The 15,791-nt window shown below is 37.1% G+C and overlaps 1 protein-coding gene across 7 annotated transcripts in view; it reads left to right on the top strand.

Annotated features, from left to right (window-relative positions):
• The first annotated feature begins 14,348 nt into the window (after window positions 1-14,348).
• Window positions 14,349-15,791, top strand: part of Stacl (SH3 and cysteine-rich domain-containing protein) — a 908,463-nt gene continuing 907,020 nt past the window's right edge. For all 7 annotated transcript variants that reach the window (XM_083112374.1, XM_083112375.1, XM_083112377.1 and 4 more), the window contains exon 1: window positions 14,349-14,580. In XM_083112374.1, coding sequence (XP_082968500.1) covers window positions 14,391-14,580 — 190 coding nt within the window. In that variant the 5' untranslated portion in view covers window positions 14,349-14,390. The remainder of the gene's footprint in view (window positions 14,581-15,791) is intronic.

Genomic DNA, 15,791 nt, shown 5'->3' on the forward strand with positions numbered 1-15,791 from the left:
AATCAAGTACATTTAGTTGATCTGATTTATTTTTGAATAAACTCTGGGGAAAAGTAGCTGAATTTCAAATTGGACGCTACAATGACACATAGTATATGAAGTTGCCTAGTAACAGCAGATCCGAGTAGGTAAAATTTATAAGAAGGATCTTTCGAAACTATTGGGTGATTTGATATGGAGAATACAACTAGAAGAAAAAAGGAATCGGTCGGGAACTTTAGCGCGAGATGCAAGAACCGTGACCGTGATCGAGGAGGTAATTTACAGAGATGTCGAACAATGTTATCGTCCTTGGTAAACACATCTGCTGCAGTCCCTGAGAAGAAGAAGAGGAAGGGTTTTCCTGTGGCAATCTCGTTGTCAAGACCGGAGCGTCACGGAATGAAGAAAAAACAAGATCATCAAGTGAATCCTCAACTACCCCACAGAAGCAAACACGTCGGGAAACTGCGAGGTACAGGATGCAGCAAGCAGCCCAGGAAGAACGGTGGATCCGCTCGAGAAGTATCCAGGGACAAAATGTGCAGTATATGTCTCGAGGTAGTGATGGAGAAGGTGCTCGAAGATAGAGTCTTTGGTCTCCTGCCCAACTGCAGTCACTGCTTCTGCCTGTCCTGCGTCAGAAAATGGCGGGAACATGATCACCGATGGAACATATCGTGTCCTGTTTGTCGAGCAGGCTCCGCGTACATTATACCGAGTCTGCAATGGGTTGAGGACATCGATGAGAAGTTGCGGTTGGTGTCGAAGACTAGGAGATTCGGTCATTGGTACGAAACCTTGCCCATTCTGGAGGATTCTGCTCGAGAGAACTCGATAAGCAATGACGAGGATATCTACGAGTTTAATTATCAGGAAATGGATACGGAGGAACACCCACGTGATGCGGTAGGGTCTAGGGTACGCATCGCAGAGGAGTTGGAAGACACTGGTGAAGATCATGGACAGTCGGATGAGTACAGTTCCAGAAGCCACTCTCCAGTGAGTTTTGTTCGCGAAACTCTGGAAGAAGCGCTCCAGAATCTCCATCAGGTGGTCGAAAACTACAGTTCGATTGAGGATGATCTTGACACCCTGACTGGAGAGGCATTAGCGGATGATACAACGGGGGAAGAGAACACGCAGAGTTCAAGAACGCAAGACGTCCGCCGCGAGTTGCAGGAGACCATAGTCGACCTCAGAGACCTGGTCAGCTTTCACCAGTACATCCACAATATCATGTCGTTGCGCATGCGCATACTTCGCAGACCGGACCCTTTGGTGGAAATGAGGAGGAGTGTCATTCTGGAGACGTACAATGTCATCTCAAACGCCCTCTCGTCTCTTGGTTGCGAGACGGAATACCCATCACAAGCTTCAGCCTTCAACTCGAACGAGCATGACGTTGAAGGTGCAACAGTCTCAGAATCCAACAGCGCCACCACATTGGAAAATCTTGAAGAAACATCCTTGCAAGATGATGAGAAAGATGAATGTATACACGATGATAACTTCGACCCGATCAAAGCCTCTGGATCACCAGGACAGTTCTGCATCATAGTAGACTTGACAAGAATATCATTTATCCTTCCATTTGTTTTTATATTGGTAACATATCTTTTCCTGATGGCTGCACGTTCCTTAACGTCTTAAATTGTTTGTAATCTTCTATTAATTGCACATCACCAGTGCAATAGTTTATAAATGGCAGTTTAAAACAGAAAACATTGAATTCGTAAGTCGATAACTAATTGCTTCTTGTTAAAAACCTTAAATTTTCTTCTTAAATGTTAAAAGTAATGTCTTCACTTTGCGATGTTTGTATTCAAATTAATTTCAACGATAATAAAAGGAATGTGACTCAGCTTTTCACTACTTTCATATTTGACCTGCGCACATTTTGAAGGTAAAAAATAATGCTTAAGGTGTAGATATTCACATGTTAAAAAGATTAACTCCCAACAGCCCCAAATTATTGTTGCATGATGATGACAAACTGACAAAATTGTGAAAATATTCCACACGATTTCCATCTCATATTTTCGCGGCATGGTATGTATTAAACCGTATTGGAAACGAACACCTGATTTAGGTCAGTACACGAATTTAGGAGAACAAGACAAATAAAAGAATTGTGGTAACCCAATTCCGGGTGTTTCAGAAATACTTAAGTAATTACAAAAATTTGTTGCAAGTAAACTATTGAACTTACGTTAATGAAACCAGTCCAGAACGGTCGAGGAACGCAAACAGTTTTTCGTGCATGTTTTGTTAGGCTGAGAGTTCACATCGCTAACGCTAGGTGACACTCAAATCACCCACATTACTCAGTGTTGCGTGCAATGTTTGGTCTCCAAGATTACAGGACCTTACAACGTGTGACTTCTTTTTGTGTGGTTTCATCAAAGACAGGGTATTCGTCTCACCGATGCCGCATGATATCACAGCCCTAAGGCAGCATATCATCGCTGCGATCGACAAGTCCATGTTGATATGTTGATGCGAGTGTGGAAAGAAGATGACTATCATGTCGATGTGTGACGTGCCACCTGAGGTGATCACATTGAACAATTGTAGGTGAAAAAAAAAAGACAATTTGAAATCCTCGTTCCTCCTGGACTGGTTTCATTAATAGTTTACTTGCAATAAATTTTGTAACCCTTCAATTATTTCTGATACACCCGGTATGTGAATATAGAAAGTTGATTTGTTAGCACAATCACTATTTTATTTAATAATGGATATGAAAGCTATTTGAAATGATACGAAATGAATTGGCAAAAATTAGATGTTGTCCAATAAAGTGAAATATTATGCTGTTACATTTTATTTTTGTTATTTATCATAGCTTTCCTGCAACTTTTGGCTAATCGCGACGATGAGGATAAGTAATGTGATGAAATTGAGAAATTTTTTCACCCCACTTAAGGACATATTGTAAAAGAATATAACTTGGTCCAATTGTCCATGTATTTATCTAAATTTGCTGAATTTAATGCAATGACAAATTATATTTAACCAATTCGTATTTTCTTATTACATTTTCACATATGATTGTGAATTCTTCATTTCTAGGTTTTAATCTTATCTTAAAATGAAACTGTCGTTTTTTTCATCGTTTTCGGGCACATTCGTATTATAAACAGTATTTTCCCCCCGAAAATCTTACAAGAACAATTAGGTTTTCAAAATCTGTTGCAGAAAAGTAGACGTTACATTTGTAGCTAGCGCCATAGTGGTGGTGACGCGTATCACCTTCGGTAAGAAGCACGGGAGAAGGTCTAACTAATCCATGTAGGCCTAGCATCGTCCAATGATTGGTAAAGGTTTACAGGCTTCAATTCAAGAAACGCAGTATTCGTGCATGTTCGGACAAGAAGTTTCTCTGTATGAAGGGGAAATAAAGCAAAAAGAGCAAACTTTACTTGAGGAATGTTTAGAAATCAGTTTCTTCCCTTCAAGATAAGCTAATTCAGACCACATTCGAAACGTATGTAAATAATTAAACGTGCTTACAAATAATCATAAAAAGGTTTTCCAGATCATGTAATTAATACTAACAAAGAACTCGGTTCAATTGAACGGTTAAATATGACTGTCATTTTATTGACATGCGTAGATTCGTGTTTAAAGGGGTGGGGCTCTTGAAATTGGTTCTTATGAGATGTTTTCACCCAAGATAAGTTATTGTGCATATTCATAAATAGTAATGGGTTTTGAATATCAATACTCGGAAGATCACCTCGCTAGCCAAGCATGTAGTGTGTTCGACTCACAATTTCGCCAGCGAAGGTTTTAGGTTCCAGACCATTCAACGCGTAGAGTAAAAGCCAAATAAAGAAAGAAGTTAGGCATGTATGCATACATTTTATATCAACGACCTCCCTTCACTAAAATACTTTGCGTATTACAGCAGTCACATGCAAGAATCGTACGCACTCTCAATTGCATTCCGACCATCACCCATCGATAATAACAAATTGCGTTTTAACAGTGTTAGTTTGCTTGACAGGAAGAAAATATGGCAGCCTTGTAATCTGCGGATTAAGGGCCAGTACCCAGTGGCGGTGATTAGGAGGGGCGAGGGGGCAGTTGCTCCTACTTACTTTTGGCACCACACTATGCTAAATCTTACCTACATGGGGAAATATACTGTCTTTGCCCCTCCAGTTTTGGCACCTTGCCCCCCCCCCCCCCCGGTTTTGGAACCCAATCGCCGTCACTGCCAGTACCCAATTAGAATTACTTTCTAAATTACACCGTTCTACGACACACAATACCTTCTTGATGTAAGAGTCTTTTCAGTTTGATCATTCCATCGACAAAATTCTCAGAATCACGCTAGTTGTGGCACTTGAATGAGTGCCACCCAGTACTGTTATTTAGTGTAAGCTATTCGTGAATTATACGTTCCATTTTTTTCTCAATGAAGTGTTATGTTTTTTTATTAAAAATAGAGATTCCTGTGAACTCGTATCCTATAATGTTATGGTGTAATAGCCCATGTCGTTATCAGCGTGTCAAGTAAGAGTGCCAATGTCCACAAAAGCCAACAACTTATAGTGGGAGTCAATCTTACTTGACAGTGACGTAACACTATTACAAACTTTCACTTTTTTCATACGTTTCATACTTTCACTGTCTGCACTCGGAAAAGAGAAGCACAAGTGAATTAAATTTCAATAGATTAAGATAGAAGGGAAGGAAATTCAAAATGTCGAAATCCGAGGATTCTTGCAGAACATAATACGTAGAGGAAAAGGTCTAAATATGGGCCCCCCCATTTATGTTGTCATTTTCGGAGGAAAAATAATAATATAACAAGCACCTGCCTTTAAAATGCATATATATGAAATATATACTTAAATGTAATAGCATGCTAAAGTATAGAAGGTCTCCATTTTTTTTAAAAAAAAAGCAATTTCCAAAAAAATGGTAAAATGATGTATTTCAAAATTGTGGTCTAAATATGGGCTACTAGTGGCAATATCACAAAAAGCAATTAAAATTTTAAAAAAACAGTAATTTATCGCTAAAACATTATAAAATTCATATTTATGAATAATCTGTTGTTTTGAAAATCAGGCGGAACGGGAAAAATCGAAATTAAGAAAAACATCCAAATATTTGTTGAACATGTGATCTCAACATTAGACCTCATGTCATAGCCCATATTTAGACCATCACGCTATTTTTCTTCTTCAATTTATTTTCGCTCTCTGTGGTACATTTTTCACAAACAAATCATGGCATTATAAAAACCCACATTTGTTTTATGCCCCTCCAGGGAACGCCGCCTTATAGTAGCACTGACCGTGCGGGCGGAGGGGTTTGCGTGCTTTGTTGAGGCTGAGAGCTATGCCAGCGGTAGATTTTCTACCAGCAGGGTCACCCATGCTGGACAGGTCTTAGAAGAGAAGCCAGACTAAGGCGTTCTGCAACGTCCCAACTTACCTATTGTATCCTATCCCAATATTTCTACCTAGTCCCTAGTCCCGTTCTCAGGGTTACGAGGGGGATGGAGCGGTTTCCTCAGCCGTAGTGATGGCAACCGTTCTAAAGGAGCAAACCTGATACAAACCCTGGTCCTCCAGGTTGGGGGTTGAGCATGGGGCTAACAAACATTGTTACGGAACTCAGAAACAATGATAGCCGGACGGATTCTATGGAAAGACACAAGCATGCTAAACGACTACGTAAACGAAACAATGATATATACACCTGGCCACATGGAATGTTAGAACATTAAGTAAACCAGGTGCATTGCAAAACCTAAAGGAGGAAATGAAGAAATACAGAATAACAGTAGCGGCATTGCAGGAGATCAGGTGGCAAGGAAATGGCCAAGAGAACTAAACCTAAAGAACTAACCTAACAATGAAGGAATTCCGCGCTGACGTCAGTGTGTGTGTGTTATATATATATATACCGGGTGGTCCAAAAGTCCCGGAACGGTCACATATCGTGAGAAATACACATCGAATCGGAAAACGAAAAAATACGTGTTTAATAAGTGAAAGAAAGCTATTCAATGATATCACATTTGATTCCCCACCCCCGCCCCCTGAATGTAGTCCTCTTTACGATTCTACAATACAAAATGGGGGTTTCCATTTAAAATTTCACAGTTGCCCCCTGCCCTACCCCCAGGGGGCGGGGGTGGGGAATCAAATGTGATATCATTGAATAGCTTTCTTTCACTTATTAAACACGTATTTTTTCGTTTTCCGATTCGATGTGTATTTCTCACGATATGTGACCGTTCCGGGACTTTTGGACCACCCGGTATGTGTGTGTGTGTGCGTTCTATTGAACACTGGAGAATACAGTGCGTAAGGGATAATTTCGCTTTCTAAGGTTCGCATTTAACGATGATACTTGGCAGGGCGGTGGCAGAGAATTCCATGGTGCCGAAGCGAGACTTTGAACCCGTAACCTCTGGAAGACTAGTACGTTATCCGAAACGGTTCTCCCATGATCTGTGAATCAGCAGGAACGTGTACCCAACTGAGCATTACGCGGATTTGCGTTTAAAATCCTAGCTTTCACTTTCATCAACGTTCAACCACAGAACGCGATAACACACCAAAGGAGGTTTTTGCGGTATAACTGGATTAAAGTACCGTTCATTAGAGCTATTTACGTCAATTAATGCAGACCCTCACTTGTGTAAACCCTAGGATTTTACCATGATTGCTCTCGCATGATTCGGAAAACAGCGTTTGCGATAGGACGGCGTTAAAAATTAGAAACTGTCTGTTTCCATTCGCAGTTCACATATCCTCTTTTGTTCATTATTTTTCCTCATTTTCTTTACCTCGGTTTCTCTACTTGTCTACTGGGACTGATCAGGACTTGTGTTTTATCATAACGAACTAATTTGTTTTGCTGGAGGCACACAGTCGTTCGGATTCCACTTTAAACTGTAGGTCCAGTACCGATTAGCCTTTCTGTGCATAAAGTGGACATAAAACAAGCTCATTCATTTACAGAGAAGTTTGAATGGTCGAGTCCCCTAAGATTCCTGGTTCGAGATGCAACCTGGTTATAGGTGATTCTTTCCATGTGTTCCTTCATCAATACTCCAATCATCATTCATCCTTATGGTTCACTAGCTTATAATAACGAAAAACAAATGCAAATACAATTTTATCTTTTTTTTAAAAGGTTAATGACTGTATTGAAGATGACTGACAATTAGATGAAGCTGGGGCAAACACTATCAGTACCAGGACATCCATTCCACAATAATAATAATAAATAATAATAATAATAACTTTTAGGAAATGATTTCTTTCTGCATGTAAATATGAGCTTGCTAGATACATTCTCATCATGTTAACTAGAACCTAAATACTGATTTTCATTTCATACGTAAACACATATTTTCCAGTTTTTTAAATATGTAAATACTATCTCTTAATGTCTAGAAAGTAAGTTTTAATATTTTGTAAATTTTCTTAATTCTTTACAGATTTACCAGAAAGGAGTGGAATTAGCACAACTTCAATATCCTGGCAGTTATTGTGGAAGCTATGAGGCAACAATTATTCTCAGGTATGATCAAGTTTGTCTTATATTCTGATTCAACCTATACTATCTGCTATGTTATTAATTGCAATATAACTTCAGTCTGGCGTTTCTAATGGAACAGTTTTGTAAGGAATGATCCATGAGATGTATTAATGTTTGAGGAATGTCATTGTGACACACATGTGGTCATTCCATGCCAATTCAACCAATGGTCAGAACCTTGACATCTCAGAAATTGATAATTTTTGGTACAGTGGTAGTACCAGTAAGGTTAATGAAAACTGCCAAATTTCAGATTTTTTCGGCTCATAGTTTTTGAGTTGCTGATTTTCAAAAAAGAAAAAAATCCCAAAATTTGACGACATTTTGAAATCTTTAATCAGTTATAAATCAAAAACTATTTAACCTAGAGAACTCAAATTGGTGTCATACTCTTCTTCTTTAATCAGCTTTAATTTGAAATTCAATATGGCTGTGTTACTTGAATTTTGCAATTTCTCATAAACTAGAAAAAAAGTTTTTTTGAAAATCTCAAAAATAACCCATTTAATTTTTTTTTTAAAAAAATATGTGTTGAAGACATCAATTGACTATTTTTGTGCAAAATTTCATAATGGGACTGCAATTGGCAATATCCCACAATAAATTTTAAAACAGTAACAGTGATGATGAAATGTCTTTCTTCTTATCAAAGATTTTTATCGTTAATACAACTAAATTGTGAATGTTATAAAAAGATGACAGTCACAAGTATCAACAGATGGCACTAATTGTTCTTAATCTATTGCCAGCTTAATGAACAAATAATTGACGGTGTGAACGTAAGAGCACAGACTGTAAATTGGTAAAAAATTTAGGTACGTATATAATCTGTGAATTTATAATAATAATACTAATGTGTGTGACCGCAGGATAATTTGATTTCTAAACTTCATTAGAAGTTGTTTGTTGAGAAATATTTAGTACGTGCCTGATCAAAAATGTAGTAATTTTACCAACTTGCTCAATTCACATGTATTTTTGAAATGAATGAGTTAAGGGAATTTCGTTATGTCGTTTGCAATTAAAAGAAAAAAGGGAGAGCCCCAAAATATGACCTCCTCCACCCGCATACTTTCGGAGGTATGCATTTATGCCCTGGTACCTGAAAATTTCATAATAGGACGGCAATAGGTTCCTATGGAAATTAATTTTTTTGTGTTGTAATGTGTGTGAAATTTGCTAAATTTGTTGACCTCCATGATAGAATCATTACTATAACCTGAATGGATGTTCAAGACTTCATATTAATCTATTTTATAATTTTTGGACTACAAATAATATGAAAATTTATAATATTTATCACTTTTAATAATAATGTATTGGTGCAGGTTGAATAAAAAATCTCATGGCATATAACAACTTTAATATATAAATATATGATAATATTAACATTTGAGGACCGAAGTGACATGAAACAAAAGACAGCTATTGCTTGTCCCTTGCATGTTGCTCGGACTGGGTTGTTTTCTCAATAAAGTGCACCATGTCGCCTCGGTCTGTTCTTCAACCATGCTCGGCGAATGCTTGCTTGTAGACTGAAGGTACCCGTGTTGCTTGTTTTTCACTTCGATGTGAACCCTCGCTGTCGTTTGTCACTTGCCACTTGTTGTTTCGGTCTGAGATCCCCCTTACATGTATTTTAATAATAAAAAGTATTTAAATCACGCCTCTTAATACAATATAATGATAAACGAGAGACAAGATAAGTGGGGTATTCCAGTCAGTTTTAGAGAGTCCTTATTTCTTGATTGCTAACAGTGATTGTGGATCATCTTTAATGCATCGTCCATCCCCCACCCCTTCTGCACACACACACACACACACACACAGAAATGATTGTATTGTTGTTTCAATATAATTTGTGAGGTGAATATTGCAATCTGTTGAAACGTTTGCAGCGGCCGGTGGGTTGAAAGTGATGGGAGGAGTAGGGAGAAAAAAAATATAGAAATTTCAGTTTTCGTGTGGTGGCAGTCTGCCTGAAACCCTTTATGCTGTGGGAAAGGTTGGTGAGTAGCTGCTTCCAGTCTGCCAGCTTATCGTAGCGGAAAAAGAGTGTTGCTTATGTAATGTGCCTTCGACAAGACAATAAATGCTGCAATTAGAAGTATGAGAGCAATTGATCTATCACTGCCAGACCCAGTATACCTCAGTGAACATCACCAATTGTTTACTGTAATCTTCAGTCAGTTGTCTTTTGTGAAATGCTCAGTGAAGTACCTATGTTGTATATTCTCAAAATGATGCTTTTAAAGTGAATTGATTGAAATTAATTGTTATTAAATTAATATGTGGTCTGTTGTTGATTGAAATGGTTGTTTAGTTTATTATGAATATTATAACACCATTAAGCCTTGTTTTCATTATATGAAAAACTCAATATGCTGACCAAGCCAGAAATTTATTTTATTATAAAACGTTTAAATACACGAGAGAAACAGGACATGACATAGAGTGGGATGAGGCTAAGCAGATAGGAAGGGAGAAGAGAATGCTAGTGAGAAAATGGAAGGAGGCCAAGGAAATAGAGAAGAAAGGTGAAGAAGACACAATGAACTTGAATGGGGAACTGAAGATAAACAAAGAATTGAAGAAGGTGTTAGAAAGTGTGGAAAGAACAAGCGAGAAAGAGGAGAGAAGAAGGAAGAAGAATGAAGGAAAATAAGCGTGAGATAAAGAGTCCAATCCACATTCACTTTCAGGTGAAAGTACAGTTGACAAGGGAAAGCCACCTGCTAGAATGTTCCAGAACTACTTTCTACTAGTCTGGAGGGGAGTAATGTTTGTCTGTATATATCGTCTTGTTTTGTATCTTGTTACATTTGTACTTGGTGCAGAGTCTGAAGAAGACCTTGCTAGAAGGTTGAAACGTTACGTTTAGTTTATTTATGTTTTATAATAAAATAAATTTCTGCCTTGGTCAGCATATTGAGTTTTTCATGAATATTATGTAGGATATATATTTTTGATATTAATACCTTGTATTTTTATCCTATTCCAAAATATAAACACAAATATACATTTTTCAATTTGCTTACCTGATATTAAAAGTGATAAATGTTATACATTTTCATATTATTTGTAGTCCAATGATTGTAAAATAGATTAATATGAAGACTTCAACATCAACCAGTGAGCTTATAGTAATGATTTTAACATGGAAGTCAACAAATTTAGCAAATTTCACACACATTACAACACAAAAAAATTAATTCCCATAGGAACCTATTGCCGTCCCATTATGAAATTTTGCACACAAATAGTCTATTGATGTCTTCAAAACATATATTTTTAAAAAAAATTGAAGGGTGTGTTTTGAGATTGTCAAAAACACTTTTTTTCTAGTTTATCAGAAATTGCAAAATTCAAGTAACACAGCCATGTTGTATTTCAAACAAAAGCTCATTAAAAGCAGAAGAGAATGGCACCAATTTGAGCTCTCTATGTCAAATAGTTTTTGATCTACAGCTGTTTAAAATTTCAAAATGTCGTCAAATTTTGGGATTTTTGCTTTTTTGAAAGTTAATAACTAAAAAAATATGAGCCCAAGAAATCTGAAACTTGGCAGTTTTCGTCCTCTTGACAGGTACTCTGAATAACCAAAAATCTGAACCCTAAATATTCAAAAATATTTTTTTATTGGTTGATTTGCCATGGAATGATCCATGTAGCAATCTGAGTTGTTTCCTACATTTTTCCAAATTTTCTATATTTGTGCTAATTTGTGCAGGACGTGTGTTCAGCTGTTCTGCTGTTAAATGTCAACCAATCACAGATAATAATGGAAAATTGTCAATCATTATTTTGATCTGAAATTTTACTATTTACATTAAATTTATTAGCGACTGGCAACGCTGCTAGGATTATTCCGGTTGAGCAAATCGTCTACGGGGATCTCCTGCGATATCTGTACAGTTGGAATGGAGTGTACGAAAGTCAATTCAGGTGCACAAACCAAGAATTCTTTCAGAAGTTCCATTTCAGTGACAAACTGCGATTTTCTTGTTTTCATTGAAGTCACATTGGTTCGATTAGAGAAAATATTAGAAGTTAAATTTTATATTGGGCATATGTATAGATTCTAAACATTCATAATCCAACATTATATTGTGCCTGTAATGTTTGCATCAAAGTACATATTGCCTGTACCTTCTGACAAAAATTCTAGACTGCTAGGGTTGCCAACCAACACTGCAAGTCACTACAATATCACCTTTTTATTCATTAAGTCATAAAGAGAGAGAAAGACTTGGTGTGAACATTCCTATTACCTTTCATGTGATAAGCTATCAAAATTAGGCTTACGTGACACGTGTACCTTTCCTATATCGTGGTGTAAGATGCGCTAACCACTCCGTCACACAGTCCGGTGGAAAAGAGTAGCGTACACACTTGAGAAAAAAAATATGAATTCTTTTGCTAGGAATTTGTTTTACAATCTGTGTTCTTATTTCTTTAAAATACATTGTTCAAAAGGGGGTCTTATATATATGAATATTTATTTCCACCGGCCTCTTCGCTCTACCAGTATCGTTCTGGTCAAGTAGCGTAGCGCTCAGATTTGAATATATTTTTTTTTAATCAAACGATGTCCATTTCCAAGGACCTACGACGCTCCGGTAACTTGAATAATCAAGTTATAATATACGTATAATCATATACCACTTAATCATGGATATCTGCTCCCTACATCTCTCTATTTACTTCGAAATGACATCGAAAATCCCTTAACTCGTTCATTTCACATTTAATGTTCCTATTACTTTAAATTAATACAGTTTTGAGTAGACACATACTTAATTGATTGATTGATTTGGTGTTTTAAGTCCACTTTATGCACAGTAAGGATAATCGGGACTGGACCTACAGTTTTAAAGTGGGATCCGAACCACTGTGCCATGTGCCTCCACCGGGTACCGAACCCAGGACACCTTGATCACAAGGCGAAGACGCTATCACTGTGCCATCGGGGAGGCCCCCACATACTTAATGTTCCTTGCATCAATCATAACACGTTCTTTCGTTCCTAACATTAATACCTACACCTCAAAGCTAATAATAATATCCCATTATATAAAGCATTACATATTTTAACAGAACATGTGAATCATGTTAATGACTACCTTTCATATAATTAATAAACAAACTATTAATACACACTACACACAATATTATCCAACCAATTACATTTATGTAATCTTGTATCTGAATTAAAAAATATTATTAATGTTAATCACTAACATACATTCACCTCCTTCTCTTACTAACTTTTATATTAATTAATCTCATTGTAGAATACTGTAGAACCAATTTTGTTAGGTAAACCGAACAAATATGATTATTGACACTGGGGTATTCGTTCCAATGCCACAGTGAATTACTGTAAACAAAGAAAAATAAAAGGATAAATCAAAGAAAACCGAGGAAATCCGAAAACATTCGCGGGACTGGTGCCTTGGGCTAATTTTCAACGCACAAAGAAGTTGGTAAAATTACTACATTTTTGATCAGGCACGTACTAACTATTTCTCAACCAACAACTTCTAATGAAGTCTAGAAATCAAATTATACTGCGGTCACACACATTAGTATTATTATTATAAATTCACAGATTATGTACGTACCTAAATTTTTTACCATTTCATAGTCTGTGCTCTTACATTCACACCGTCAATTGTTTGATCATTAAGCATGTAATGGATTGAGAACAATTAGTGCCATCTGTTGCTACTTGTGACTGAGAAAATGGAAGGAAGCCAGGGAAATAGAGAAGAAAGGTGAAGAAGACACAATGAACTGGAATGGGGGACTGAAGTTACAAAGAATGGAAGAAGATGTTGGAAAGAGTGGAAAGGACAAGAGAGAAAGAGGAGAGGAGAAGGAAGAAAAATGAAGGGAAAAGAGCGTGAGATTAAAGGTCCAACCACATTCTATATGGAAGTAATTGTGTTTAGCCTTTTAGGTGAAAGTAAAGTTGGCAAGTGAAAGTCATCTGCTAGAAAGTTCCAAACAACTTTCTAAATAGTCTGGAGGGAGTAATGTTTGTGTATATATAATACCCTTTTGTTGTATCTGGTTACTTTTGTACTTGATACAGAGTCTGAAGAAGACCTTGCTAGAAGGTTGAAACGTTACGTTAGTTCATGTTTTTAATAAAATAAATTACTGCCTTGGTCAGCATATTTAGTTATTCATAATCATGGAAACATGGCTTAATGGTGTTACAATTTAATTGTATTAACGATGAAAATCTTTGATAAGAAGAAAGAGATTTCGTCATCACTGTTACTGTTTTAAAATTTATTATGGAATATAGTGTAATACACGAACTCGTAAGTCGATTTCTGTATTTTATTTCTTACAAGAATTTATATATTTTGTGTTTGTTGCTAATTTAAAACATAACAGCAACATACTGTTTACTTGGAAGATATTTGTTCAGAATATGCTGTGCACAGAAAGAGTAGCGGAGTTCTTGTTCCTACCGCAAGGAAACATTCTTTGCATTTCCTTGCACAGAACTCGCGAATTTCATTAAACGTCCCAGCGTTGAAAAAGGAACTTAAACACAATGCCTTTTCTCTGGTTTGTTCTTTCTGATTCTTTTTTCCTACTCTCAGTTCCGTTCGTAGCGTACTTTTAGTTTCAAGCTCAGAGTTTTTGATAAGATTAAACTCTGGCGCCACTTGCTTTTCTTCCCCCTTCTTACCTCGTCGCTCACGTGATAATTTTGGAGCACCCCGGATTGAGGCTAGCTCCCGAGTTCCCGCGAGCAGACGCATTGGATAGTCGAGTCGGTCGGCGAACACTTCGACCATGGCCGGGTTTGCGCTAGAATGTATGTGATCTTTCCTGCCGAAGAACTAGTTGACATATCATTAGGCTTAAGCTCCGCAGAATACCAGTTCCAAAGTTCTCAGACTGCAGTAATGGCGGGAGAAATAACCCTCAGGGACCTTACGCATCCTGCGCTGAACGAACATCTCAAGACCCAAAACTCCGTGACGTTCAAGTTGGTGCGAACAGGTGAGTTGCTAACAGAGGAACAAGGGGAAAAGAAAGAAAAGAAAAAGTGATATCAACTGTGCACGTGCGAGTGTTGGATGTCAGACTTGCTTAGGATAGTGATGTGTTACAGTTCTACACAAGTTTTTTTGTCTTTTTCTTCTTGTTTTCTTTATCAGCGCGCCTTTTCGTACTTCTTCGAAAGTTTAGTCAAAGACTATTTGACTACTTTATAATTCTATCTTCTCAATGTAAATATTGTTAATTATCACTGTTCTCATTACCCCCTGTGTGAAACCAGCGAAAACACTTTTATATTATTTGTAAAGGTGGTGCGCGTGTTATGGACGAATTGTTCACCCAGTGTGCTACCTTCTAGTTTTGACTGGGTGCGGCATCATTGGGTTATTTGCACACAGCACTGAAAACAAGACAACACGTCAAATAACTTTCTCTTGTTTTATTCTAATACTAACTTGTTTCACGATACAAAAAATATTTTCTGTCCATTCTTTCAATTATATCTCATTATTTTCAACTTCCCCTTTTCTTTTCTTTTAAGTCTTCCTTAAATTCGTTCTGACAACGATCTTAATATTCTAAAAAGGTTTCCTCAACACATACGTGTCTAAGGTTAACTTACACATAACAAAAAAGTAATCTCCCACCTTTCCGAAAATCCGCTTCTAGCATTAATTACCTTTAAAAGAATCTTTCGTTCTTTGCAACTAGAATATTTTTACGTTTATTTGTGCCAAGAAACATACAACAAATTTCAAGAACAAACACTAGCATTGTTGGTGTTGTTTTTTCTAGATAAACAGGCCCTATCTGTGATTGTTGCCAATTAGGCACATGCCCCCGTTGTTCCTCTCTGGCTTCGTATCTGGAAGTAAATACCTAACGTTGGTTACATTTCTGATCCACATGTTCGGCAACTAGAATAACGAGAAAGAAAATCTACCTTTCCAGTCTAACATATTCGCACTGCAAGCTAGCGTAGAAAGCCGTTTCAGCCCATGAAAAAGAAACCTTCATACTAAAGCCTTGTAGCTAGACAACCAAACTTGCACTCGAAAATACTGAATTCCATGCGTTTTCCTAGAGGGCAGTGATCTTTTGACAAGCGGGTGTAGTTTTTGTACTTGCATTTACATTGTTTTCTGCCTCTTTAGGCTTATCGCAACGGTGAGAATAAATTGGAATTGATCAAGTGACGAAACAACATTCAT

Source organism: Lepisma saccharinum, chromosome 26 (assembly GCF_977018435.1).
Source record: "Lepisma saccharinum chromosome 26, izLepSacc3.1, whole genome shotgun sequence".
NCBI classification, from domain to species: domain Eukaryota; kingdom Metazoa; phylum Arthropoda; class Insecta; order Zygentoma; family Lepismatidae; genus Lepisma; species Lepisma saccharinum.